At 41.9% G+C, this 27931-nt stretch overlaps 1 protein-coding gene across 1 annotated transcript; it reads left to right on the forward strand.

The window, feature by feature from the left end:
- Nucleotides 1–456: 456 nt before the first annotated feature.
- Nucleotides 457–27890, forward strand: hs3st1l1 (heparan sulfate (glucosamine) 3-O-sulfotransferase 1-like1). The gene is made up of 2 exons (XM_034609326.1): nt 457–960; nt 26110–27890. The coding sequence occupies exon 2, from the start codon at nt 26296–26298 to the stop codon at nt 27235–27237; it is 942 nt and encodes a 313-aa protein (XP_034465217.1). The 5' UTR covers nt 457–960; nt 26110–26295; the 3' UTR covers nt 27238–27890.
- The last annotated feature ends 41 nt before the right edge of the window (nt 27891–27931 follow it).

Here is a 27931-nt window from a genome sequence, read left to right on the forward strand (position 1 = left end):
GCAGGCAGCACAGGACACCAAACACAAACAGGCTCTTAGTGTATTAATCTCTAGCCATAAAACAAATTATAGTCAAGGTTTACAATAAGATTTTATGTCACCCAGTAGATTTTGTATGAAGCTTATACACAAGCAGAAAATACAATTCAATTTTATTTTATTTGTACAGCACCAAATAGCAACATGCATTATCAAGCCACTTTACAAAGATTCATTATACAGAGAACAGTTCCCATTACAAGGAAGAATGTGATGATTGTGAAGGGAAGAAACCTCCATTTTAACAGAGAGACACCTCTAACAAAACCACAGTCGGTGTCTGCCTCGTCCGGTTGGGGTGAGTGGGGAGAAATGGGGGAGGGAGGAGAGGTGGGTATAGAAAGGAGGGGAGGAAAGAGAGAGAGGGGAGGGAGAGAGAAAAAACACAAAGTAACAGCCATGGGAATAAAAGAGGAGGTGTGAGTTGCATTATGAATGTGCATGGTTGTGTTGTTGTGCTGTATTGTGAAGTGGATCTGCTGCTGGATGCGGAGCCTCGGTGAGGAGGAGAGCACCTCGGATCATCTGACGGCGCACGGCTCCTCCCAGCTCCCTCCGCTCCGCTCCACGCAAACCAGACAGCGGCTTGGCCACAACTCTCCAGCCGCGTCTCAGTGCACACGGGCTCGTCTGCGAGAGCCGGAGCCGGGAGTCGACTTATCCAGAAGAACCCGAAGAGTCCGCTCACCTCCCGTGGTGTCCGCCTCCGCATGAGTCAGTGATGAGAGTGGCCGAGAGGAGCGACGGACGCGTCTCTTCAATGTGGACCGGCGGTGCGCAGAGGTGCGCTCCATGCTCCAGCAGCATCATCACCTCCAGCAGCATCCTCCACCTCCTCTTCCTCCCTCTCCTCCTCCTCCTCCGCTCCTGAGATCAACCCAAACCCACGAGGCGCGCTGACATCCTCCTGTGCTGAGCGAGGTAACCAGATTTTCCTCCACTTTCAAACAACACCAGCAGCTTCTCTCACTCACAAGCCCTTTTTTTTAAGCAACACTTGAAATCTCCAGCGTCTGACAATAAGGATGTGTTTTGCGTTTGGATTCACGGGCGATTAATTGATCAATTATTAAGCATGGATAAATCCAGTGTTGCCTCACAGCAAGAACAAATCTCTGGCATTTTGAAACGTGGTCATCCACTCATTCATGTGAAACGAGAGCATCGTCTTTTCCCCTGCAGCTCACATTTAGATGCTCTGCGATTGTGTATTGATCAAACCAATTAAAACGCTGCATCCAATAAATTAGCTTCATAAGAGAACAATCCTATGGAGATGCTTTGGGTCGTGGTTTAAAAAGTCCACTTCACATTAACATGTTTTAAAAGTTTTTGATTGAATTTTAAAAGTTTAAAATAGATTCAAACCCATGTGAGCTGTTCACAGAAGTTCTGCTCCTATAGGGCTGGTGGTGTTTAGCAGTGTATTCTCAGCTCACTTAACCAGACAAGAGCATCTGATGATAATTACCAGTGTCCTGTTGTAACGAACGCAGCCTTGATGTAGCATTGTTTCCCTCTCTGCGTCTCCTCCTCTCTGCCACCAGCCCAATAGTGATGCTCCAGCAGCCGCGGTTGAACGCCTCAGGATGCAAATTGCCACAGGCTTTTCAATATTCACCTTTAATTATGGGGGTGTTGGCCTCTGCGAGCTGAAGGGTTTCTCAAAAGCATCAGCCGAGTTGTTTGACGGAAATAAGATCTCTGATGAAATTCAACTGAAACACACTGGCTTTTTCCCCCCCCAGCATGCATCACCACCTACATCCTGTCCCATGGCTAAAAGTGGGATTTAATTGTTGTTTCATTCTTGTGCAGTGTTTAGTCAGAGGCAGCGCTTGTTCCGGAGAGTGGGGTGGACTCTAAATGTTCTCACAATTGCAGTGTGTGTGAGTACTTATTACACAGAGGGAGTGAGGCTGTATGGTTTCTAAGATGTAACAAGCTCCTTTCCATCATGCTTTACCATCAAAAGCAAATCACTTTCTTTTATTCATTTTGGGAACCAGATATGAAAAATCTAGAAAATTAAAGCTCCAATGGTGTGGGAAAAAAAATCTCAAAAAACTTGAAATTAAACAGCGTATGTGTTAAGAGTTGAACTCCAGAATTAATGTCAAATCTTTCATCAAAACTGAAAGGCCATTAATTGGTCAGACTGGTCGACTTGAGAGAGGGGTCACCCTCGTTATTTTCATATCCAACTAATCAACTTGAATGGGACCACTGTTTATCCGCAGCTATGGGACCGATTATTTAATTTTTTTGTTAAACCAAATGCATGAAGGTGTAGATAGAGGCTGTAAGTGTTGACGAGCGCATTCGTAAAGGCGATCGCAGCCTGCCGAGGTTTTATGTTTTCTAAACCCCCAAAAGAAAAGTCATGTACGACTGGACAAACACACAGGGTCAGTGGATGTTGCATCATAATGTGTGGAGAGCTCCGTGTGGGAGGGATAGAGAGAGGAGGAGAAGGGGGTGGTGAAGAGAAAAACGGTTTGTTGTCTTCAATTTCCTGTTATTGTGTTTTGTTTGATGGAGTTTATCCAGTTGGCCCCACTTGAACAAAGAGGGGGGTGGATGAGAGGAGCAACTCGACAAAAGTGCATTTTTCTTTTCCTCAACTTTTTTTTTCAAGAGCAATAGGACATAACAAGAGAATAGAATAAATAATTGATGAAGTTATGTTTGCTGAGTTAAAGGATGAAAACTATTAGGCAGTGCACACGGGAATATTTATTGAAAATGCTAATTAATTCCTGACTTTTTTTCTCTTTTGGTTTGGCTGATTTTTCCTTATTAGGAGATAAAAAAAGAGCTCTTGTGTTTTTTTGCTGTACAATGCGCTTGATGCAATGTCAAGGCCTTAGTTTCTGTATTCAAGTCCAACTTATAACAAAATGTATCTTTACAGAAGAATTAGAATATGCATCCTTGGTATTTGTTCTAATTTGAATGTGTGTTATTTGGTCAGAATTTGAATGACCATAAAAATGAAATGAAATTTTTCACATTTATTTTTCTGCAGCTAGTTAGAGCGCAATCCTAAATGTCGGTATGAATTTTTAGTTCCTGTGCTGTAATTTGATTGGAGCAGGATCTGTGTGGGCGCTCATCAAAAGAAGAAAACAAATTATATTTGTTGGCGACATCTCCCCCTCCCGTTTGTGTTCTTAGGTGAGGTGTTGAGTAACTATACCCTGAAGCTACATCCACACTACTTTGTTTTTGTTACCGTCTCTGCCACGGATACACCTGGTGTCCACATGACTCCACCCTAGTTTTGGAGTTGCGAAAATGTGGAAATTTGGAAACACTGTTGGCCCAGTTTCAATATACAACTCTGGGGAAGCACTTTAGTCGGGACGAGCAGAAAAGGAGCTGTTAGGAAACAATAACTCACACACTCACAACCGCTTTTGCTCATTGGTACTTTTCGGTCACGATGTAGCCACGATGCAGCCAGCTGACTTGTTGGACTCCTGTCACATGACCCACTTCCAGAGGAAAACAACCAGTGTTGGCCCTGACCTAACAGTGAAGAACGCAACATGGATAATCAATTACCAGCACTGCTGACCCTGTTGTCTTTGTGAACAGCAGCTATCCAGTTAAACTCAGCATTTTACAACGATACAACTGCTTACATGCATTTGAAACAACCCATTCCTGCTTACAGGCGCATAGCCAGTGTACCGGAGTGGCCACGTGATCTGTGTTTTCAGGTGTTGGACAGGAATTCAAACTGATGCGTAGCCAATGTTGTTTGGGCAGAGATCGTTTTAACTTGAAAATGCAGTTTTCAAATAAAGCGTAGTATCATAGATGTAGCCTCAGTACAGGCAATCCAACAAAAAAACAATCCAGCCAGCTGCAGTGCAGACTGGTATAATGGATCCATCATGTCTCATCCACAGGTTGGTGCTCCTGTCAGTGTTGGAGCTTCTGTCTGAAAAGCTTTGGCCAGTAAATGTTGTTTTTAAAAGCATTGCACACTGTCAGGTGGATAGCTGGTAGTTAGCATTACTATCATAGTTAGCATGGCAGAGCCTTGTGTGAGTAGTGTATAAAAAGAAGGTGCTGCTGCTGCTGTGTTTTTGGTTCAACAGAATGTTAAATGTGCCAATGCATAAAAGTGAACACGCTCCTGATAACATCACACACACACACACACACACACACACACACACACACACACACACACACACACACACACACACACACACACACACACACACACACACACACACACACACACACACACACACACACACACACACACACACACACACACACACACACAGAGAGAGAGACTTCATTCTCTGCTCAGGATGCCATCACTCCACTATATCTTTATATAGCAGATAGTTGGGATCATGGGACAGTGTGAAGGAGTGGCTTTCTCTTGTTTCCATAGCGACCGAGTTCACAAGGTACCAGGTATCATTATTTCCTGTTCACCCTGTTAAATAGGAGTTGTCAGCTGTCATGTGTCTGATGACTGGCTTTGATCCGAGCTAATGATCACTGTGTTGGTCTCAGAGCAGCAGGACTTATTCATTACGCTCTCAGTCAGAGCAGAACATGATTTTTAAACGCATCCGTTTGACGCAGCAGGTTCTCTGTCCTTTTAGCTTCTTGATTTTGGATATGTACACCTCTATGATTAGATCAGCAGAGTACACTCACTCATGCAGCATTGTGATGCTAATGTCATACAGAGACAGTGTTTTTGTGTGTGCATGTAGAGTTGGCTGGATCCCTTGTCTGCCTACCCCATGGACTGATTACTGATCAGACTAGCATTTCATATCAGCCTTGTGGGGGGAAATTAGAGGATTAGCAACAACTTCATGCTTATTCCCTACGTATCTTCCAGGCTTCTAAATCCTGTGGAAGCCATTGTTGTTTTTAAGTAGCTTGGCAATTGAGCGTGGAAGCAAACTCTGATTCTCCCAAGTCTACGAGGACGTGGCACTGCAGAGAGACAGTGTTCTGGTGCTACCTCCCTTGCTATTCATTCTCTTTCATGATGTGAAAGTGAGAAACTGGGGGCCATGAAGTCGGCTGCAAGGACCTCTTCACTCCAATCCTTGGTTCATACATAATAGATAAGTCACTGTAACTTACAGTACAGGGGCATAACTAGGCTAATGCCCAGATTTGCATATTTGTGCCGAATTCCATAATTCATGAGTGTGCAGCAGGCAGCGGCCCTTGGTGCAAAGAGCCACCTTGGTCCATATGCTGTGTGCCACATCTCAGGGGTTGCTACCTACCATGTGCACCAACAGCACAAGTATTAAAAAACAGCATGGAAACTGTCATTGCCTGGCACATGGGAGCCTCGTCTTCATCATCAAAAGCCTCGGAGTCTCAACTCAGCCTTTGGGGAAGCCTTATTAAAGGCATGTAGAATGTGATGACAGAGTCAGACAACAGGCTTTTTTCTGCTTAATTTAATTCAATTCTGATAATAATAATAGGACGGAGTAGGAGTGGGTGAAGACGGAGCGAGCGCGGGGGGGGGGGGGGCGCGGTGACGCCTTCTAGTGAGCACATTTCACAGGCCACTCTTTCACCGAGAGGTTCAAGAAAAGCCTGACGGCGCCATCATTGCCAAGCGTTATGAAGTAGATTTATCATTCCACTTGATGACGGGCTAAGTTATTTATTCATTACCTTTGTTCCCTGCCCGCCTCAGATGAGTAGGCACATGCCAGCCTCATCCCTCATTATCGGCGATTGTGTGTCAAACATTGGTATTTTGTTTTTGTATCACACGCATGTCTTGTCATACTTGTCAGATAAATAGTATCTGCTGCTTCAGAGAGATCACGACCCTGTCATGTGGAGTGAGATTTGTTTTGATTCGCATGCCTCTGCTCCGCCATATGTATCAATTTATTTTGTGTGGGTGTCTGCAGTTCTGTGAGGAAGGGAAAGTAGACGATAGCGTTGTGACATTTCTGTGTGTGAAATATGTTTCTCCGGATTTCTTTACCCAGACATACGTATTTTTCAAGAACATCAGGAGAGAGGAAGTCAGATCAATGGTTGGATCCCCAGTAAAACACATCAAGCCTTTGTCAATTATTTGGAAGAGAACCAGTGTAATGTCGAGGTAGCTAAAGCCATTTTCCTCTTTTCCTGCTTTTCCTTTCCTCTACACATCACTGGTAGTAATTTCACAGGAGCAGATGAATACTCATGAGAACAAAATGCCAAGCGCTGGTCCTCCTGGCTCGCGCCCATTGCCACCACCAGAAGCAACATTTGACATTTGTTCTAAAAGCGCAGAGCTGGGTTTGTCTAGATGTGAAATTTGATATTTAGGCACATTGATTTAAGTGTATTGTGGGAAGGTCACAAGCCGAGCAAAGGCAGTGCGGACAATCTGTGCTTTGTTTTCTAAGTTAAGTGCACACGAGATGAAAATAATGACCTTGTGTTTGTCCTTCAGAGGAAACCCTCTCAGCTCCAGTCAAGCTCTACCTATTAATTAGGTAGAGAACTGATCACTACAAGGTCCAACAGGTCTTTTACATAGACATACAGTTTACAGTAAGTAAGTCACATTGATCTGCAGAGAATCTCTCGGACCGGTGTTAATGACGTCTCAGTCATTCTTTGTGTCCGAGGGTTCAGCAGGCGGTTGTGTGCAGGGGGCTGTCCATGGTGCTGAATGACCCACTTACTCTTGGCTTTTTGGAAAGGAGCTGATCCCCTCTCTCTTTCCCACCTCAAAGGGAAACACCTCCCATCCGACACTTGAAATTGAAACTGGCTTAAAGGCAAAGAGCTCACAAAAAAACACTCTCTAAACTCTGAATCTGATAGATAGATAGAAAGAAAGATAAATAGATAAATAGATAGATAGAAAGATAGATAGATATGCAGAAAGATGGACAGATAGATAGATAGATAGATAGATAGATAGATAGATAGATAGATAGATAATTAGATGATAGATAGATATAGATAGATAGATATAGACACAGAAACACTTAAGAATCACGGAGATGTAGGTAACGGCTCAGCAATGGTCAGTAAATTGTCAATATTATATATTTTAAAAAGATTTAACTTGAAGAATTTTTTTTTAACTCCAACCAAAACCAAACACATTGTGCATTGAATTACAGAGTTAAAAGTAGGTGTCTATGAAAATAAATACCAATACAGCCGCAATTACAAACAAGGATTTACTGCCGCAATGATTGTGTATTTACAAATGAACTATTACTGAAAGTGACTGTACACTAAAGTGGATATTGCTCAGCACTCGGTCCTGCAGCCTGGTGTCCCCTTACAGCCAGAGAATAGCAGCTCTCAGACGGTTCTTTGCAGCCGCTCTGGAGTCGAAAGAGCAGCGGCCTCTTGTCCACTTTTATGCCACAAAGCAGTTTTTACTTTTTATTAAGTGATTCAGCAGATTTCAGCAGTTACACAACGAGTGAACAGAAACACTCCACAATGTAATTAGTTTTACACTAAAGTCTTAGCACCATCCTACATTTGTAAAAACCTGAAACTTTCTATGATGATTGTCACTCAACACATATTAGAACTATATTAAAATATAGATTATTTTTCATAATTTATATATGTGGAGAAGTAAAATATTTGAAACAGTATTGTACAATCATCTACCATATTATGATTAATTGATTAATGGGAGTTATTTCCCTCTGAAAGCCTCCTCCTGGGCATTTTCCTATTTCCAGATTATATTATTCATCAAATTATTAATCATTTAATCTGGAAGATATTTGATAAATTAATCAAGAATGGAAACATTTAGCCATTAGAGCTTTGAATATAATGTAATGGAAAACTAAAATATTGTCACTAATACCATTCTGCCTTTGCAAAACTTTGTCAGATAGTTGTTAACTGGGAAGCAGTGACAAGATGTTTTCACTATTATCTAGATGGACAAAATTATTAAATTATCATTTGGGAAAATAAATTACTGAAATTTCACCAACCATTTAAGAAATGTGAGTTGCAGCCACATATTGCAGTTCTACTAATTACAGTCTGAAAAACAAAAGCATTGTGCATGGGACATGTTCCACTCAGGTTTTGGAAATCCCTTGTCCACCTCCCTCACTTCCTTGGTTTCAGGTTGATTTACACTCTTCACATTCTTCTCTTCTTCTCTTCTTCACATTCTTCTCTTACCCTTCAGTTTTCTCCAATGTCCCTTACAATTAGTACCATATGATGCACTTACTCCTTCCCCTGGGTTTTGCCTCTCAGGCGACATTCAGGCTGCCCTAACTTGTAGGTGGAGGTTAGGGCTGAGGGGGATACATGCAGATAGCACTCAGGGGGGCTGAACAATTAATCATTTATGTATAATTATTATTAATGCTATCCATTTTTTCATTTACTGTCAATGTTCCAAAAAGATGTTGATTACATTTTCAGTCATAAATAAGGCACTAAACACAGCTCATTGCTGATAAAATATCCAGTTTAAGTGGGAACACATTTAAATAACATTTTTACAGTCAAATTTACACAATATTATATATAATCCTTCAATTGAGTAAAAAAGTAATTGAATGGATACAGTGGTAAAATAGGTGCGTCGAAGATGATGCCTATGGTCACAACTTGTTTCGACCCTGATCTGTGACATCACCAAAATAAAACCTACATAAAGATTAATTAGACACACAAAAAATATATTATTATCTTTTTTCCCTGCCATGAGTAGGCACATGTGAACAACATGAATTGTTTGGTGCCACCATAGCACTAAAGCTCGACACTCAACTGTAAAGCTGTAAAGCGTATTTAGATATCAGAAACACTGAGATTAACTTTTTAATTTATCTATGTTCCTTTTTATTATATTTCTTTATTTTCCTATTTCAGTTCCTGCCACATGATTGTAATCTTGTAATTACCTCTGTTGTTTCCACAAATGTGTGTAGCAGATGTTCAGCATGTTTAGTGTGTATTGTTGGATCAGTTAATATTGTTGTGAGCCGTGATAATTTAGGAATAAGGGGATGATTATTATTTTCATATTTGCTCATAGTTTTATCATCTTTGCAAAACAAATTCAAATTATCTTATAAATGGGATTCGAGCAAATGACAATAAATAATACAGAGACTGAAATGCTTTGGAAATTATTTATATTTAAAAGATTGATTTTTCTTTTTCTTATTCAGTAAATTAACCTCAGAATGGATGTGAGCAGATTATTTGCAATGCATAGTGTCCAAATGTGTGTTTCAATATTCATGTATTACTGTAAATTAACTTGACTTATCTGCATTTTATTTTTTCATATTTCATGGCATGCATGCAAAGTGTATTCTCCATGTCACTGTATGTGTGTTTGCATCATCAGGGGGAAATGGGGCTGTGCTATATATTTACACACAGGTAAAAAATCACATAGGGAGGTAACAGACAGGTTTGTTTTCTACAGTATTAATTGTGCACATCCATATTAAGGTTTTACACTGGTTTAATAATGTTTTCAGAGTGTATCTTTCACAGTTTTCATCATGTTAGATCACACCTTCCAGCTGGTTCAAAATGTGAATGTGTGATAAAGACTGTCCCCGTTCAAAGGATAACTGGAGGACGGCACAGCCCAATAAGAATCGGACAGAATCTGGCCCTCACCTTTAGAATGACTTTTCATCACAGGCTTTCCTTTTTACATCAAATCCCCTCAATAAACTGCAATGGGATTACAAGTTGTAGGCATATATCTGCTCCAGAGGTCTGCAGCCCTGTTGGGATTAGATATGGCATTTGATGTCAGCTCCCAAGGTGTCAAAGAATAATATACCATCCTTACTTCATCACTTATCAGTACAGAGCAGGACAGAGGAGCCGGGCTCTGCCATTGTCCACGATGTAGCACTAAAAGTCAACGCAGGTCTTTCAGCTTTGAAAGAAACTAAATGACAGATGATCAATAGCTGATTAGTCGTCATTTTCAAGCAAAAAGCCCAAAGTTTCTCAGGTTCCAACTCCTCAAATGCTATTTCCTTCATTTTTTATAGTGAGTTGAATATATTTGGGTTTTGGAGTGATCAGATCAAACAAGCAATTCAAATCTGCCGCTGTGATAGGTATTATTATATTATATTATATTATATTATATTATATCAAATTATATCAAATGAAATCATTGCCAAAAGAAATCAGTTGTTATTCCTACTTTGTTCTTTAAACTACAGTGGCCGAGATGTCTCACACAAATGCATTACTGAAAAACACAAGTGCCATAAGAGCCGTACAATGGAAACACAACCACAATGGAAGTGCTTTATTGATTTCATTTCCAATTCAAGCTATGTGCAGTTAAAGAATTGCTAAACATCAGACTAAATATTTCTCCGTCTCCATACAACAATGCAACTTAGGTTATGTTCATCTGACTGACTAAAGTTAGCAATGTCCAGATGTGAGATGACAAAGTACATATGAATTCATACAGACAATGAACAGCACTGTTCACAATCATACTTGCACATTTCATTGTCAACATTGGTTGTTACTCACTTCTGTTGTGGTTGTGTTTCAATTGTGTAGCTTTTGCGGTTGTGTTGTAGCTTATGCATTCATGTTGTATCTTTCAAAACGGTGCCATCACTAGAGAATCTCTCTGACTTGTGCTCTGCTCAGGGAAGTTTGAGCAGCTACACGTGCCCATTAATGATTTGCAGAGAAACAGATGCAGTAGCACTGGCTTCTGATTTAATACAAGAAGCTCTCCACATGGGGAAACTCATTGCCCAGCAAATTAAACCATTACCTCCCCAGTTGGAGTTAAATATGGAGAAATTACTCATTTAATGTCTGATTACTTCCTAATACACTCATCTAAATACAACAACCACTCATTACCACCAAGTAAATTCTGCTTCTTTGCGAGATAAGGGTGGTGGGTGCTTGTCAGGGCTACAGTAAAGTTTTATTAAAAGATGTTAAGACGGTAAGAACGCAAAAGATTTCATGTGTTGGGATTCATTATGAGATGGCTCTCTAGTCTGATGATATGTCTTCATTATCCAGCCCAGCACCAGGCAGATAACACCGCCTCATTTGCTTTCAGAGCCTCAATTTCCCCAGAACGATAATGCGGCCTCTGTTTTGCGTCGCCGTGGTGAAGACAAGCAAACCATTTTCAATATGCACGAAGGATTACAAAGGTTAATCATCAATTTAAAGCTAATCTTCGTTAAATACCAATAGGAGCGTGGCATGTGCTCGAGACAGATATAATCAGACAAACCCCAAAACAATCCTCGATCTAAATGAAGTGAAAGATGCTTAATCTAGGCTTTACAGCAGCAGTTGATGAACGAAGAAGGCGGAGGATTGCATCGCACTTATCGACTAATGTTCCATTGTTTTAAGGTTTGCTAAATTTAGCCGTCAATTCTACTGGGCTAACGGCAGCAGAAACTGTGCCACTTCTTGTTGTGTTTTTTAAGAAGAATTAGGTTGAGAGAATCCCCAACAAATCACAATCAAGGTAAAGTCCCAGTCTGCTTCTGCTCCGGGAGTCCACAGAAGGAAATGAAGCTCCTATACTCTATCTACCCTTGCTTCATTGTTGCTATGGAGTTGAGATAATTATGGGCTTTTAAAGTAATGCAGTCAGAGTGTAATTAATTTTCTCCCCTTTTCTCAGTTAATATGCAGACGACTGGGAACACGGGATTCACACAGGATATTAAAAAATGTTTCATAACTGTGCAATGTGGCTTTTCATGATATCGGAGCAGCATTTTAACACAAAAAAATTATTATCATGCAGTTATCTATGGTAAAAATAGCCACCTACTGGACTGTAGCTCCCAGAAACTTTTATTGAAGAAAAGACAGCATTTAATCTTTGTTAGGTTTGTGGCCGAAAGGAAAAAGAGAAAGATATACTGTTTTGTATACAGGCTGATCACATCATGGTCACATCACACTGTTCATAAGATGAATCCATTTGTCATTCATTACTGGTGCACGAAAATATTTTCAAAAAATATGAAGATTTATTTTCCTAAAATCCAAAACCCTAATTCCCAAAGGACCAGCATAATAAGAGTATCAATCAATCAATCAGTCAAATTCTATTTGTGTAGCCAATATTCCCGAATCACAATTTGTCTCATAGGGCTTTAACAAGGTGTAACATCCTTTTAACTGGGGAAAAAAGAGGTAGAAACCTCAGAGAGCCACATGTGAGGCTGAACACAAAATTAAAATATTTACAACATTGATTAGAAAATATATTGTTTAATTAGCTCAATTTGATGGATATTTATACAAAATTAAAATAATAGAATTTAATCGTTCTGACAGAGTTTTTAAAAAGGTGCAGGAAATAAAAGTTTGATTTTATTTTCACCAAACTTTTTGACTAATAAGAAAAGCCTGTGACAAAACATTGCATTTCCCATTAACCTGAGCCATTTAGGTCTCCTGGGCAGGCATTTACAATAATGGGAAATAGAATCGGCTCACCTTAATGGCTGAGGCAGTAATTCCGTTGACAAGGTAGACTCCTTTTAATAAAGATAAGCCTCCAAGAAAATCAATAAGCCCAACTAATTTCGAAGAAGACTCACACTCGTCTAGACAAACACAACATTCACACCTAACCAAACAAGCCTCGCAAAGCCCATTTTTTAAAAAGGCATTGACATTGCTTTGACAACAAAAGGCTGTTTTCTCATCTTTGCCTCAGAATCGGGCCAACAAGCAATCCTGCAGAAGCCCCCTTCTCTGGTTCCTTTTGTTCCCCCAATTAGGCCTCTGATGTCAGGGTCCACAAACTTCTCTAATTAAGAATTCGCTCTTCAGAAAACATCCCCCCCCCCCCCCATAAACTGGCCCTCGCTGCAGAATGTGGGGCGATAAAAGCAGTTATTGGGCCGGCGACCTCCTTTGCCTCTTGTCTCCCATAAACACTTCAGTGGGTTTTACAGGACCGAGGAGGGGGCCGCACGAGCAATAAGCCAAAGGGGAACAGTGGGAAGGGGGAGGGGGGGCTGATGACTTATTCATGCAGCAACAAGAGGGCACAGATGAAATTGACAGTGAGAAGTCCTCATAGTTGTTATGTAGTTCTGACATAGCTTGTCTGACACTTGAAGCTGATTCATCTTTGGCCTGGGCTTCAAGTCAGTCTGCAGCATTGTGATTTTCAAAAGGATAAAATACTTGTGCTTGTGCTGTTTTTTTTGGCTGAGAAATAAACAAAAAAAGATATTACATATTCATTAGCTTTACCAGGGCTCTGACGGTAGCTTGTGGGTTTACCATCACCCCAGCAGAGACAAAGCTCTGCTCAGAAAAGTCACCCTGCTGAAATGACACGATGTTTTATTCCTTCTATCGTCTTAACCTGATTCTGTCAGAGCCGCGCTGGCACGGATATTGTCATTAAGTTGCAGACGCGTCTTCTCAGCAATTTAAATGAGTTTGAATTCTTTGCATGTACCTCACTTAGCTGCTCTGTTTTCCTTTTCATGTGCATTAAATTCAGTTAAAGCCGGCAGTGATTCTTTCTTAACCCCCCACCTCATCTCAGTTCGTGCATGCTCTAGTGATTTAAACTGATGACAAATCCCACCTCGCTATGCAGGCCGAGCACAGAAAGTGTATGGTAGGATTGCATTCGAACCGCTGCTGGTGTTATGTTGGCCAGAAAGAACAAGACGAGATGGTGTAAGGAAATGGAGAATGCCAGTACCTGTGGTAAGCCTTCCTTGAAAATGTCAGTAAACAGATGTGAAGCCCAGCTGGCATGAGAGTGTTCATCCCGTCAGGCAGAGAGGAAAATTCTGCGCTGAGGTACGGCCGACCAGCACCAGTGATGGTGTGGAGCGGTGCTGGAAGGCAAAGGCTGTAAACGCTGCAATAAGGGAGTGTACGGCAGCCACGTGGAGCTATGATGGTTTACACCCGCTCCCACATCTCTGCCCAGGCAGACCTCTGAAGAAGTTCACCGTCGCAGAGCTGGAGATTGTTATTATAGATAAACACTTACAATCTAGTTTACCCTGCAAGTAGGAAATTACAAGGCTGCAGCACAGCAGCTTCTGATTTCACTTGCCTCCGAGGTGTGAGAGTGCACAGTCACAAACTGTGCTCGGCAAATGACGCAGATAATGATTTCGAGTTTGTTTAATCAACAAACGTGCCGAAGTTTTCTTTCTCTGCAGGGGCTCAAATGTGTATATTTCCTGTTTTTGTTGGTCTCATATTGTTTTAAAGTTAGTATATTTCACTTAAAGACAAAACAAGACATCTGAGGATGTAACATGGAGCATTTTTTCATACATTTTTGACATCCTTAAATATGTTATATTCCAGAATATAAAAAAAAAAAAAAGGTTTGCCTAGATCATATAGTATTCGGTTCATATTGAATAAAATTGCGACAATAAGGAAAACATTTTTTTTTTAGAAACACGCAGTAAGAAATAAGCTGGATTTCCACTTCTTCTGCCTTTTGGATTCAAAATCTTGGTGAGGCCTACTAATCTCATTGTTTCTTGAGAAACTACAAAACCCCATTGATTATCACCACTGTCAAACATTTCAGAGAGAGCTACTGATAATCCCCTTCTAACATATGTTCCCGCAAAATTACAAATTTATTCTCATAATATTACGACTTCAATCTCAGACTCCTTCTAAGTGGTCCTAATACCCTGTCATAGAATCATGAAAGGCCTACTTGAAAAAAAATATACAGTGATTTATGCATATCACACATTTTTAAACATCCTAATAACTTCAAATGTCTCCTCAGTACAAAATTACCTGTGTCTTCAAGAAAAACACTTTGGCAAAACGCAATCAAAATGTATAAAGCCTGTAATTATGGAAGAAATCTCCTTGATTTGTCAAACTGGATTTTTTCCCCCTGATGCTTACATTGAAAGCACATTAGCAAAGGATCAAAAAACATGTATCAGTGCACATATGGACCCCGACTGTTGACAGACTTGATTGACTGTGAATCTCTCCTATGATGACATGTTGTGAACGTGTCTGATGTGAACACGATTCATTAAAAGTTTCAGACTCACTGCACTGAGACAGCCGAGCCCTCTCAGCCCACACAGTCCATTCCCTGTGATTAAGTTACAATCAATGACCAGCATGTAAAGCAAACAACTTGAATTACTTATGCAGATGAGGTAGCTTGATACTCTGACAGTCGGAGTCCAAGGTCACCGGCTGTGGCCAAATGACATTCCAGACATGTGTGGGTGTCGGCGTCAGTCTGATACTCTTTCCATTTCTGATCTGCATATCTAACAGTTACGCTTGACTTGACTTGCCTTTCACACGTACGGCACAAACAAATGAGACAGTCAAGTTGTGTACACAGGGGGCCAGTCGATACCTGCTCGCTGACTTTCTCCAATGAGGTCTGGTTGTTTGCAGGAAACTATAGGGGCTATATTGTTTTGCGACAGGTTGCTTCTGCCTCACAATCCCCTGCTGCTGCTGTGTATTCAGCTTGGCGATACACAGTGCTCTCCCTCTTATTTATTTACCGTACACATGCAGGGATGTGCAGCAGGGAGCGCCATAACCAGCACGCACACGTCTAACTGTACGATGCTACGACCTCTGATGCGGGCAAACGCAGGACACCCCTGTGGGAAGCCGATTCAAGTTGAGTGCATTATTATCAACTCACTAACTGCAGCCTGGTGTTGAAGCACTTCAGTGCTTGGCAGCCAGCAGCACATCGCAGAAGGTCCACACACTAAACCTCAAGTTCTGCAGTGCCGAGTACATATTTGCGATGGCAGGAAAACACTGGCAGATCTGTGGCGTGCGCCTTCCAATAGGATGCGGCTGTGCCAGGGAGAGGGAAAGGTTTTCCAAGTTATGTAGAACTGCACACACCAGCTGTAGCTTGGGAAAATAAGCACAAGATATTTGTCCCAAAAAAATACTGAGCCCTGTAGTGCACATATAACTCAGTTCGAATGTATTACATCCTTTGCCCTGGTGCACAGCTTCCACAGTATATACAGTGCCTTGCATAAGTATTCACCCCCTTTGGACTTTTCTACATTTTGTCATGGTATAACCACAGATTAAAATTTATTTCATCGTGAGTTTATGTAATGGACCAACACAAAATAGTGCATCATTTGGAAGTGGGGGGAAATATTACATGGATTTCACAATTATTTACAAATAAAAATCTGAAAAGTGTTGAGTGCATATGTATTCACCCCCTTTACTGTGAAACCCCTAACAAAGATCTGGTGCGACCAATTGCATTCACAAGTCACATTTGCAAGTCACATAATTAGTAAATAGGGTCCACCTGTCTGCAATTTAATCTCAGTATAAATACACCTGTTCTGTGACGGACTCAGAGTTTGTTGGAGATCATTACTGAACAAACAGCATCATGAAGACCAAGGAGCTCACCAAACAGGTCAGGGATAAAGTTGTGGAGAAATATGAAGCAGGGTTAGGTTATAAAAAAATATCCAGAGCTTTGAACATCTCTCTGAGCACCATAAAATCCATCATAAGAAAATGGAAAGAATATGGCACAACCGCAAACCTACCAAGAGGAGGCCATCCACCCAAACTGAAGAGTCGGACAAGGAGAAAATTAATCAGAGAAGCAACCAGGAGGCCCATGGTTACTCTGGAGGAGTTGCAGAGATCCACAGCTGAGGTGGGAGAATCTGTCCACAGGACAACTATTAGTCGTCTACTCCACAAATCTGGCCTTTATGGAAGAGTGGCAAGAAGAAAGCCATTGTTGAAAGGGATCCATAAAAAATCCCGTTTGGAGTTTGCCAGAAGCCATGTGGGAGACACAGCAAACATGTGGAAGAAGGTGCTCTGGTCAGATGAGACCAAAATTGAACTTTTTGGCCTCAATGCAAAACGCTATGTGTGGCGAAAACCCAACACTGCCCATCACCCTGAGCACACCATCCCAACAGTGAAATATGGTGGTGGTAGCATCATGCTGTGGGGATGCTTCTCTTCAGCAGGTACAGGGAAACTGGTCAGAATAGAGGGAAAGATGGATGGAGCCAAATACAGGGAAATCCTTGAAGAAAATCTGATGCAGTCTGCAAAAGACTTGAGACTGGGGCGGAGGTTCATCTTCCAGCAGGACAATGACCCTAAACATACAGCCAGAGCTACAAAGGAATGGTTTGGATTAAAGAATGTTAATGTCTTAAAATGGCCCAGTCAAAGCCCAGACCTCAATCCTATAGAGAATCTATGGCAAGACTTGAAGATTGCGGTTCACAGACGGTCTCCATCCAATCTGACTGAGCTTCATCTTTTTTGCCAAGAAGAATGGACAAACCTTTCCATCTCTAGATGTGCAAAGCTGGTAGAGACATACCCCAAAAGACTTGCAGCTGTAATTGCAGCGAAAGGGGGTTCTACCAAGTATTGACACAGGGGGGTGAATACTTATGCACCCAACAGATGTCAACTTTTTTGTTCTCATTATTGTTTGTGTCACAATAAAATTTATTTTGCACCTCCAAAGTACTATGCATGTTTTGTTGATCAAACGGGAAAAAGTTTATTTAAGTCTATTTGAATTCCAGTTAGTAACAGTACATAATGGGAAAAAGTCCAAGGGGGGTGAATACTTATGCAAGGCACTGTAAGTCAAGACTTGGCTAAGGTGGGATTTACTCCAGATGTGTAACTTAATGCTGGTTAGGAGCTGCAAGATTGATGGCATTTAATAAACAACTCTACAAGATCGTAAAGTTCTCTAAACGGCGTGCATCTTTCTGCAGTTTGCTCATCTCAGCTCTGATATCTTTGTCAGCACCCAACAGGCTTCCCCGTATTTTTTTTCTCATTAAACTATTCATCAGATTGGCCTCATCAAAGATTAAGAGTATCCTCGCAGTTCATTACAAGATGCCCTCCTTTTTATTTGATGAAGTAATTCATCCATAATGCATGTGTATATTGCAGGATGCCTGCGAGACTGGAGAACAGCATCGGCTTTCCAAAGGCTTAGACCCGCGAAGAGAGAATAAAGTTGGTGCATTTGTTTTTGATTAAGTCGGCATTTCAGAGAGTTCCCTCTGCGATGAACTGTAGAGCAATTACTTTACATGGAGAAGATCAAACTCATTGTGAGAAGGAGGAAAGTTCTGATGGGAAGAGCATGATAAGAATTACATTAACATTAAATCGTCGGAGCAGAATTAGCTTTATCTGAGTGGTGGTGATGAGGAGGCCGTGCTGCAGCGTCGGGGATGCTGGCGCCGTGCAAACCACACGTGCTTTATCAGAAGTGGCAGGCTGGATGAGGATCATCAGGCCACTTGCTGATTGAATTCCTTCTCATCGTCTGTTGTTGTTTCTGACCGACCACGGGACACATCCCTGAGGCTTGGTTGGCTCCACTCATCCAAGGGTGATGTGCGAGTCCACCTATTTTATCTGTGAAAATGCCTCCTGGGAATCCAGACAATGTCAGTCTATGCTTGAAATAAATCTCCGAGCATTGACAAATGTCAAAGATAAACTGGAGGAAGCCAGGGCCGGGGCATCCAGCGAGCTGAAGGGACGCTGTATTGGTTCAACTAGGGTGTGTTAAGGCTGCGGTATTGTGATGGTGAAGTGACAGTCTGTGGCTCCGTGCAGCTTCGTTTGACCCCCTGCCATTTCTGCAACAATCAGAAAAACCAATGACGGCTCTCTACTCAGAATTAAAGTAAAAGTGTGCGGGATGTTTGTTGAGACAGATCGTTATGCAAATGTTGCCGATGTAGCATAAACATGCATTTGTTGACGAGGCACAGGCCTTCATCGAGTTGGGCGGCTCATGTTCTTCCGCTGCACAGATGGCAGTGGGCAGAAGGAAGGCACTACAACAGTCTGCAGGAAAAAAACAGAGCTGAAAAGATTGCCACGCTGAGATGGTTTAACTCAATGTATAGAAGAGCACAGTTTAAAACACTGTAATTAGTGCCCTGGGCCACATGTATCTGGATGTACTCTCACATGAAAGATTACACCCTCTTCAAGTCCATAATGAATGCCTGTGCTGACATGTGGGTGTGGATTAGGTCATTGTCTTACTCATACGCTCCCGGAATAGATAAAATATCGCTTATCATCAGAGCTGTGGCATAATTTCTGCTCAAAACAAGGAAATTTTGTGTTTCCATCCTCGGTGTCATCGTGTGAAATGCTGCTGAGCTGTCGGATAGAGCCGCCTGTGTCAATATTAGATAACGCCTGTCCTAATAATGGCATAGATCTTCTCTCAGACCTCATACACTCAAGGTTGAAGTCTGTTCAAGGTTTCTATCAGCCGTCTAATGCCTAACATCATATCCTGTCACACCAAATCAGCATAACATATAGTGCTAGTGCTGCTATAGACCTGGCCAGAAAGGATGCAATATTACTGTAACACATTTTAGTAATGAAGACCAAGCAATTAGGGTTTAACGATGTGAGGACTCAAGTACAAAGGGATCAAATGGGGATCAATAATAATTGGCCAATGTGACAATGAGGAATCGAGGAAGTGAGACTTCCTAGGTGGTGGCACCTGTGGTTCCTGTGAGGAGAGCATGTGAGAGAGCTGAGAGGACAAGTTCGGGTTGTGACAGCTGAGATAAACAAAAGAAAAAGGGGTTGATAACAGACTAACAGAATCACAACACACGTGATCTTTGTTCCTGAACTTAAGAAATAATGTAGAAAATGGAAATATGAACCACAGATTATTGTACACATATTGTGCAACGTGTTGATGAGATGACGTACACTGAAAAAATTATTAATAAACTGATAACACACAAATAAATTTCGTTTTTTAAGGTTAGCAATTGTGTTAATATAACTTTCGTAATTTTAAGCTGAAGAAACCATTTGTTACCAAATTATTAGTATTACTTTGTTTAAATTGGTACATCATTTTCTTTTTCAGTGAAATTAGAAACGCTTTTGAAATGATAAAAAAAAGAGCTAAAAACCAATGATATTAATTTGAGATGGTTTTCCAGCAGGTGGCCCCAGAGGAGAGTGTTATCGTGATAATGGTTCCTATTGCAGTGACACCCACTAGTCAGTGTATTAGATACACCAAACCTAATAAAGTTAAAAACAAAATTCCTGTAATAAGTCATGACAGTAATACTTTGTTAAGAGATTTAGATTTTACGGTACTTTCATTCTGAGCGCTGCTGTTTGTGGTGCTGTTGACTTGTATTGTGTGTATCATGCTATTTTGTCCCCCCCATTCATATCACTGAGGGGAGGTTAAATAGCAGCAGCACCCATTTGCATGCTGTATCATAAACCAGCACCAGCATTATCTCGGTGTGCCTAATAAAATGACACCATGCATCTCTCCAGAAGAAGTCAGTGAGAACCTCTACTGGTTACCAGAGATATTCTAGTCAGTGAAGTAGCTGTAGGTGCTGCTAACCATTACAGTAGCATCATGGTATTGGGAGCTCTCAGCCATTTACCATTTACCATTGAATGACTCCACAGAGCAACTGGAGGGTAAATGCCTTGTTTTTGGGGCACCTCAGTCAAAGGCACCTCTGCTGGGAGAGCATTGCTCATTCCCTGTGCAGTCGCATTTTCCTGACCAGCTCGGAGATCGAAAGTGGCGACTCTCCGTTCTCATGTTACCACAGTCTCCATCCTATATATATATATTCAACAGTAAGTGGCTGTAATATAGCAGCAAGCTAAATGAGTGGGGACCACTGGCTCATTATTTCCTAACATCGTGGTCAAATCAGCTCTGAGAGGGGATTGAAATGCCCAGCAGTGCTCAAGGTGCCCCTTCAGAAATCCCTTGCATGCTGATGCAGAGTGTATTTTTAGGGTTTTGGAAACTAAACACGTGGATGGGAATGAAGGATTTTTTTCTGGTCTTGTTTTGCCCCAGCAATAAACAGTATTTTATAACTGCGTTGACTTCTGAGAAATAGAAAAGCTGCGGAGGCTGTTGTGTGAGGCGTGTCGTCGCATCTAAGGAAAAGGTCAAGGAGGGAAAAAGAAATGATACATCTCGATCCCCCGTGAGTCGCTAAATCCTTAAATTGTTGTAAGAGGAATTAACAAATTGAGCCAGTAATCCCACTGTGAACCAAAATGCATTCATAATTTAAAACACCTCCTGCACGTGGGAGTGCGGCTTCAGTTACTGTTGGATGTGTGTGGGTGGGAAATACATTGTGCCTGTTTGTGAGGGGCGTGTTGTCTCCAACAACACGCCAACACGAATGGCTGAGGAAAAGAAATAAAAGAGCAAAGGGGAGAGAGTTTAAGAAAATACAATGTCCCAAGTGATAGTTTTTGGGGGCAAAGGGTCAATGTATTTTACAAGAGATCATCTAAGAATGCTGTGGGCCAGTGAAACAGAGAGATACAAGAGGGAAAAAAGGCAGAGACACAAGCAGGAGATAAGGAGGTTTGTCTCTGCTTCAGATTACATTTTTTGTCTTCGGCCTTGCTGACAACAAAACAATACCCTGCCTCTGTTGTGGCTTTATGTGGGAATTCTCTGAAATATGTGACCACACACAAAGAGAATGCTAACAATGATAGATACTTTTAACTTACTCATTTGAAATCCATCCATCTCCGAGCACAGCAGCCCCCCTTTGTAATCCAGCTTTATTGCAGTAATTATTTGTACTAATATTTCTAATGAGCATCTATTAAAAAACAAAGCTGCCCTGTACAATACCTGCTGCCTGCCACAGTTAATGGTGGGGGGCCCTCCTGCATATGAATGAGGGTTTGCTCGGTGGATGTATAGAGGCGGCTGTTTGGGTTAATTAGTGGGAACCTGGTTTCCCGTGGCGCTGGGAACCTGTGGAGCCCTCCTCTTAGCCTGGTGGGATATAATGAATAGTGCAGATCTGTTGGCGGTGCTGTCTGCTCAGGCAGCAGGCAGCAATTCTGCTCTGAAGCCAGACGAGTTTCACAGCCTAATGGTCTGCGAGTGCAGCTCTCGTGTGTGGAGGCTCCGTATCGCGAGTTCAAGTGGAGCAGAGGTTTGATTTTGTTATCGGCAGTTGTGCCTTTGACGGTACCGAGTTCAGTTACTGCAATTATTCATAATTAGGGTCAAAGACGTGCTGCAGTAGATCACAGCGGCAGGGAACGTCTTGAACATATCTGTGGCCATTTACTATGAATACAACTAATTCAGAGACAGAGAGCGCTAAGACTGGGATTCACTTCTCTTTCATTTAATTGATGACAAAGTAAATGTAAATGGATTATAATTATATAGTGCATTTCCAGTCTTTCGTACAGCCCTTTTATATCCACACACTTTTCATACACTGTTCGCAGAGTAGTCAGGGGCAATGTGAGGTTTAGTGTCTTGCCCAAGGACACTCCAGACTGGAGGAGCTGGGGATCGAACCTCTTTTACACCAATATTAGCGGGTATACACGGGTGATTTAAATGTGGGTAAACCCAATCAAAAAAGGCGATGGACTTCTTTCCCATTGCCTGTCAAGGGGTTTGCTTCTCTGTTTTCTGTTTACCCCACTGCGTCATATTCAACGTCACGAAATGCGTCTGAAACTAAGGCGCTCTCTCACCGTCTTGCCAATTTAGCACATTCACCCGGTTGTCGTGTTTCCATCATTTCACCAGTGTGTAGATGCTGAGTGTATTCATTCCCATCGCAGACAAAAGCCAGATGTTAGTTGGTTTTTTCACCAGTGGAAAAGGGGCTTTAGTGACATGGGTGAGGCCGCTCGAGCCATAGCCACCCCAGACAGTCAAGACTGTTGTGTCCTATCTTGTGTTCTCATTTCATGACCAATCTGGCTGAATTTGAACTGCTAAATACGATATGATAATACTTTTCCCAAGATAAATCAATTCTTGGTGGTATTAAGTATTTCATACCAATTCTCTGTTGTACAAAAATCTAAAATCTGCACACCTCTCTCTGTGAGTGAGATCATTTTTAACATAACTGGTACAAAAACTGAATTCTATAATAACACTGACAAGAAGCTGGATCAGTCACATTAGAGCCGATACCAGATCTCCTTAGATTTCAAGTGACTGACCAGGACTGATTCAGAGTATCTGATTGGTGTGTCCCTAATAAACAGATAATGTTGTTACATAGAGAAATAATAGAATCAGCAGAACATGGGGGTGTAACAATGAGTGCAAAGACATCATCAGAAGTTAATGACTCTTCAACTTGCTTTTAAAACTGTTCATGATATTTCCAGTTCCACCTGCATTTTTCCACAGTGAGATTCCACTGTGCCTGTTTTCGGACTGACTGCTCCTTCATGCTCCTGTGGAGGATTACGATTATGCTCTCCCACCGGTTCCTGCAGTAGATTCACAGAAGCCAAACATGCAGACTCCTTAAGCAGAACAGTGACCAAAGAGATTTGAATCTTTTCTCTCCTGCAGTGACCGGAGGAGGTGCATGTGTGAACACAAAAGTCCGAGTGAGAGCCTCCGGAGTTTCTGCAGACTTCCTGAGGCTGGACCCCCTAGTATAAAATCTGCCGAACCTCCACAGGAGTTGCTCTGAGGACATAGCAGTAGATTCTCTGTAGGATTCACCGTGAGCGGGTAGGGGGCTTGATGACGCTTTTAACACGCGACAGACACCAAATATCTGAGGAGTAAAAAGCTGTGTCACACACAAAACACAGACGAAGATGTCAAGAGAGTTTGTGGTGATAAGAGCTGACGCCAGTGTCGACGTGCTTCAAATACAATCATGTGATATCCACAGCAGAATTAATAGGTTTCTTCATGCCTCCACCTGTTGCTCCACACCTCACCTGAATCCTGCGGAGGATTTGTTGCTTTTGTGAATGTGTCTGAGCAGAGAACCTCCTGTTTTGTTCCTCCTCCGGAGAACATGTCTGAAAACAGCTTCACTGATTGGTATGTTACTTCTCCCAGCTCTCACTGTGGCCTGCCAACCTTTGCTGTGCAACCTTCCATTGGCCCCACAGTGTTCAGTGGAAATAGTCTTGGTTATGTGGTCTGCCAGATAGCGTGGTTAGCTACGTGCCAAATGAAAAGCTGGAAAGATGCATCAAGTGCTGAATAAAGCAATAAGGCCCAGTGGAATGTAAAACAATGGCTCCTTCCAGGTGGTGGTGTGCTGTAAGCGGAGTGGGGGGAATTGGATGAGACAGAAAGCTCGTCTGGCTGCCTGGCTGTTAGCATTGGACTTGGCAGCTCTCTACCAGGGACATGCTGACAGGCAGGCGCGCCTGTCACAGCACATAAGTGCCTCCTCGCACAACCCTGAGCCCTGTAGGGCAGGTCGACCCTCCTGTGTTCAGCTCACAGGCCCAGGATCACAATCGAGCCACAGATCGCAGTGGGAAACAGGGGCATGTGTCATAGCCTTTACATGGTTGAAAGAGCCTGTAAGGTGAGAGAAAGGCCACAGGTGACATCGTACAAATGTGCTATGCACAGGAGTAATTATATTCCTCATTAGAGAGACAACTTATATAAATAAATTGTGCTTGAGGTGGAATGTTTCTTCAACCAGATACATGATTAATAATAAGATTTGTCACTGAAAACAATTCAAGTGCACAGACTCAAGTTATTTTTATGCATTTGAGTTTCTCAACAAAATGTTAAAATGACTTTCATATAGCAGTTGATCATCAGTGTGTCTAACAAAGTAATTTGTTTCACGTTATAGGCTAAGTCAGATTTATTTATATAGTTTGTGAAATACAACAGGAGTTGAGCCAAAGGATTTTACAAAAGTGGCGAAACAAAACAATATACATGATGAAGGTAAATGAGATTTAAAAAATTGGGACATTAACAGAATCATGAGACACAATCAATAAGTCAATATATGTCACGTATTCATGAGTATTTTCAGACATGAACTCCAGAAAAAGTCTGTACATTTGTATTGTACAGTCAATGCCATCCAGACAGAGAGGCGCAGGAATTCACTATCTCACTGGTGGAGCTGTTTTCCCCTTGTGTGCTACAAGCCCATCAAAATGTATGTTAATATATGTATTTAAATGATCTGAAACCTACAGTACAGTAGCATACATAATAAGTAAAATGTGTGTGTGTGTGTGTGTGTCTGTGTGTGTGTGTGTTCCCAGGCAGGGAATATCCTCATCTATTTAGATTACCTTACAGTGACCTTTGCTGTTGAGGCTGGATGTTTGCATAGCCTGGCCTGGTTGTTTTGACTGTAGCAGCTCCCTCAGCTTGTTTTCCTCATGAAAGCATTTGAATACTTTTGTTTTGTTTATTTTTTTAATTAATTCCGTGACATTTCAAAAAAAAAACTTGTTCTGCTATTTCATCTCAGGGCTGCTTGCAACAGAGCACAGGGACTTTTCTTCATGATATTTAGCAGTACTAACATAAAAAGTGCAAAGGACCAGACAGGTTTTCATTTTTCCCAAGGTTTTGAAGGGCCCTCAGCGATATTATTAATCTAATTTAAAGCTGTAAATCCTTCTCCTTGTGTACGCTGGATCTCGTATCGATCGTTCTCGGCACATATAGGAAATCAAAGTCGCACAGAAGTGGGAACTCATCTGATCTCCTGCAATAAATTTGTCTTTGAACGTCTCCAGATGCCTTGATATTGATGCTTGGGTGTGTACGCTGAATGTATTGATCCTGGTGTGGGTTTTGACCTGGTCGAGGGAGACAAAGCGCTCTGGCCTCGTCTCCTGGCCTTCAGCCACACTTGCATATCGCAGACACATTTTCTAACGAGCTGTCTGGCTAAATGTTTTTCGGTGGGAGAAATTACAATATCAATTGGAAGTGACTTTATAGAGTGAGAGGAGAAAGCAGATGGGAAGAGGGAAGATGAAAAGGGACTCAAAGAAAGATGAATTGAGATTATCCTTTTGAGATGAAACACTTACATGACACTTACACTGACATAGATTGTATTTATGGATGTTCACGGGAATGAGGAAAGTGCAATTTCAGTATAATGCAATCATTCATTCTGCTTTAAATGTCTGAATTTTTTTTTCTTTTTCTGTCTTTGTTCTCGCTTACAGATGTGCTGTGGAATGCCGATGATTCCTCATCCTCCTCCAGTTCAAATCCAATGGCAGACGAAGACTGCGCTTCCCACCGCTCTTTTTACCACTGAGATCACAAAGACAGATCTTGTCCACACCTAAACCCACTTCCTATATTTCTTGCTTCTGTCTCTGCCAATCTTCACTCTCAAGCCCATCGCCATGACTTGTTTCCTGATATCAGCCTTTCTTCTGGTTTTCCAGACATATGCTGCTCCACGTGAGCTCATCCAGCCAGGATATAGCATAACACTGGACCCCATGGACCTTGCTTCTGGACTATCAGCAAATATCACTGGAGATGAGTCCTCATCTCCACCTCCAGGAACAAGTAAAAGAGCCCCACATAGTATCATTATTGGGGTACGGAAAGGGGGCACAAGAGCACTGTTGGAGATGCTCGATATACACCCTGAGGTTGCTGCTGCAGCCACTGAGGTGCACTTCTTTGACTGGGATGAGAACTATGCCAAGGGCTTTGAGTGGTACCGAGAGTTGATGCCCTACTCTTACCCACACCAGATCACAGTGGAGAAAACTCCTGGTTACTTCACATCAGCCCTTGCACCGGAACGCATCTGCGCCATGAACTCCTCTATAAAGCTGCTATTGATCTTGCGCGACCCGGCCGAGCGAGTCATCTCTGACTACACACAGGTGTACTTCAACCGGCTGGAGAACCACAAGCCAGTGCAAGCCATTGAGAACCTGCTAGTGCGTAATGGAGCCCTAAATATCAGATACAAGGCCATTCAGAGGAGCCTTTATGACGTCCATATGCGTAACTGGCTGCGTCACTTTCCCCTGGAACAAATACACATCGTAGATGGGGACGCTCTGATCCATGACCCCCTGCCAGAGCTTCAGAAGGTGGAGCTCTTCCTTAATTTGCCCCCAAGGATAGTGTCCTCCAACTTCTACTTCAACCAGACCAAGGGGTTTTACTGTATCCGAAGTGACGGTCGAGAGCGATGTCTGCACGAGTCGAAGGGACGTCCTCACCCGGCTGTCAATAGCACCATCCTCCAGCAGCTCCGCTCCTACCTACAGGAACACAACCGAACCTTCTTCAGACTGGTGAAGCGCACCTTTGACTGGCAATAAGAAACACAGATCACAAATTGGACTTAATGAAGCCACTCCCCCCTGGGATGAGGACAAAAAGGGGGCATAAAGCACTTTACAGAACTGACATTTAACAAGCCCTTGAATAGCCTCTATACAACTGTTGTGATCCCTGGTTTTATTTACACCATAAGGCAAAAAATGTGAAAACAGGGTAACGCTTTAGATTACAGTCCAAAATGTACAGTTACTCCAGAGGTATGGTATAGTCTTTAGTACTCACGGTGAAATAGTACAGTACACACCAATGCCTATATATATGTAGTGTTGGTACTTAAAAGATTTGAAGCGATGGAATAAGGGGGTAACAACTTGCGATCTACAAAGAACTTGTGGTACTTTGTATCAGTGCGTACTGTACTAGTGGCCTACACTTTGGAGTAATTATGCTGTACATTGTGGGGCATAATCTAAAGCGTAACCTAATACTGTAACTCGAGGCGTAAAGTTAAATGGAAGAATCTCCAAGCTTAATAAATCATTCTCTCTGTGCTGGAAGTGTTTATGTGATCAGCGAAAACAAGTTCACAAAACTGATGGACTTTTTTTTCCCCCCTCTCTCTTGTTTGATATTCTTGTTCTTGATAATAAATCGTTCTGCTTTCAAATGTAACAGAAAAGTGGGTTGTTTCCATCTGTCTCCATTTCATTCTGGCCATGAAAAAAAAAACCT

This window comes from Hippoglossus hippoglossus, chromosome 15, assembly GCF_009819705.1.
Source record: "Hippoglossus hippoglossus isolate fHipHip1 chromosome 15, fHipHip1.pri, whole genome shotgun sequence".
In the NCBI taxonomy this organism is placed as follows: domain Eukaryota; kingdom Metazoa; phylum Chordata; class Actinopteri; order Pleuronectiformes; family Pleuronectidae; genus Hippoglossus; species Hippoglossus hippoglossus.

Bases quoted from the DNA above. Each gene is read 5' to 3' on its own strand.
- hs3st1l1 (XM_034609326.1), top strand. From the start codon at position 26,296: ATGACTTGTTTCCTGATATCAGCCTTTCTTCTGGTTTTCCAGACATAT.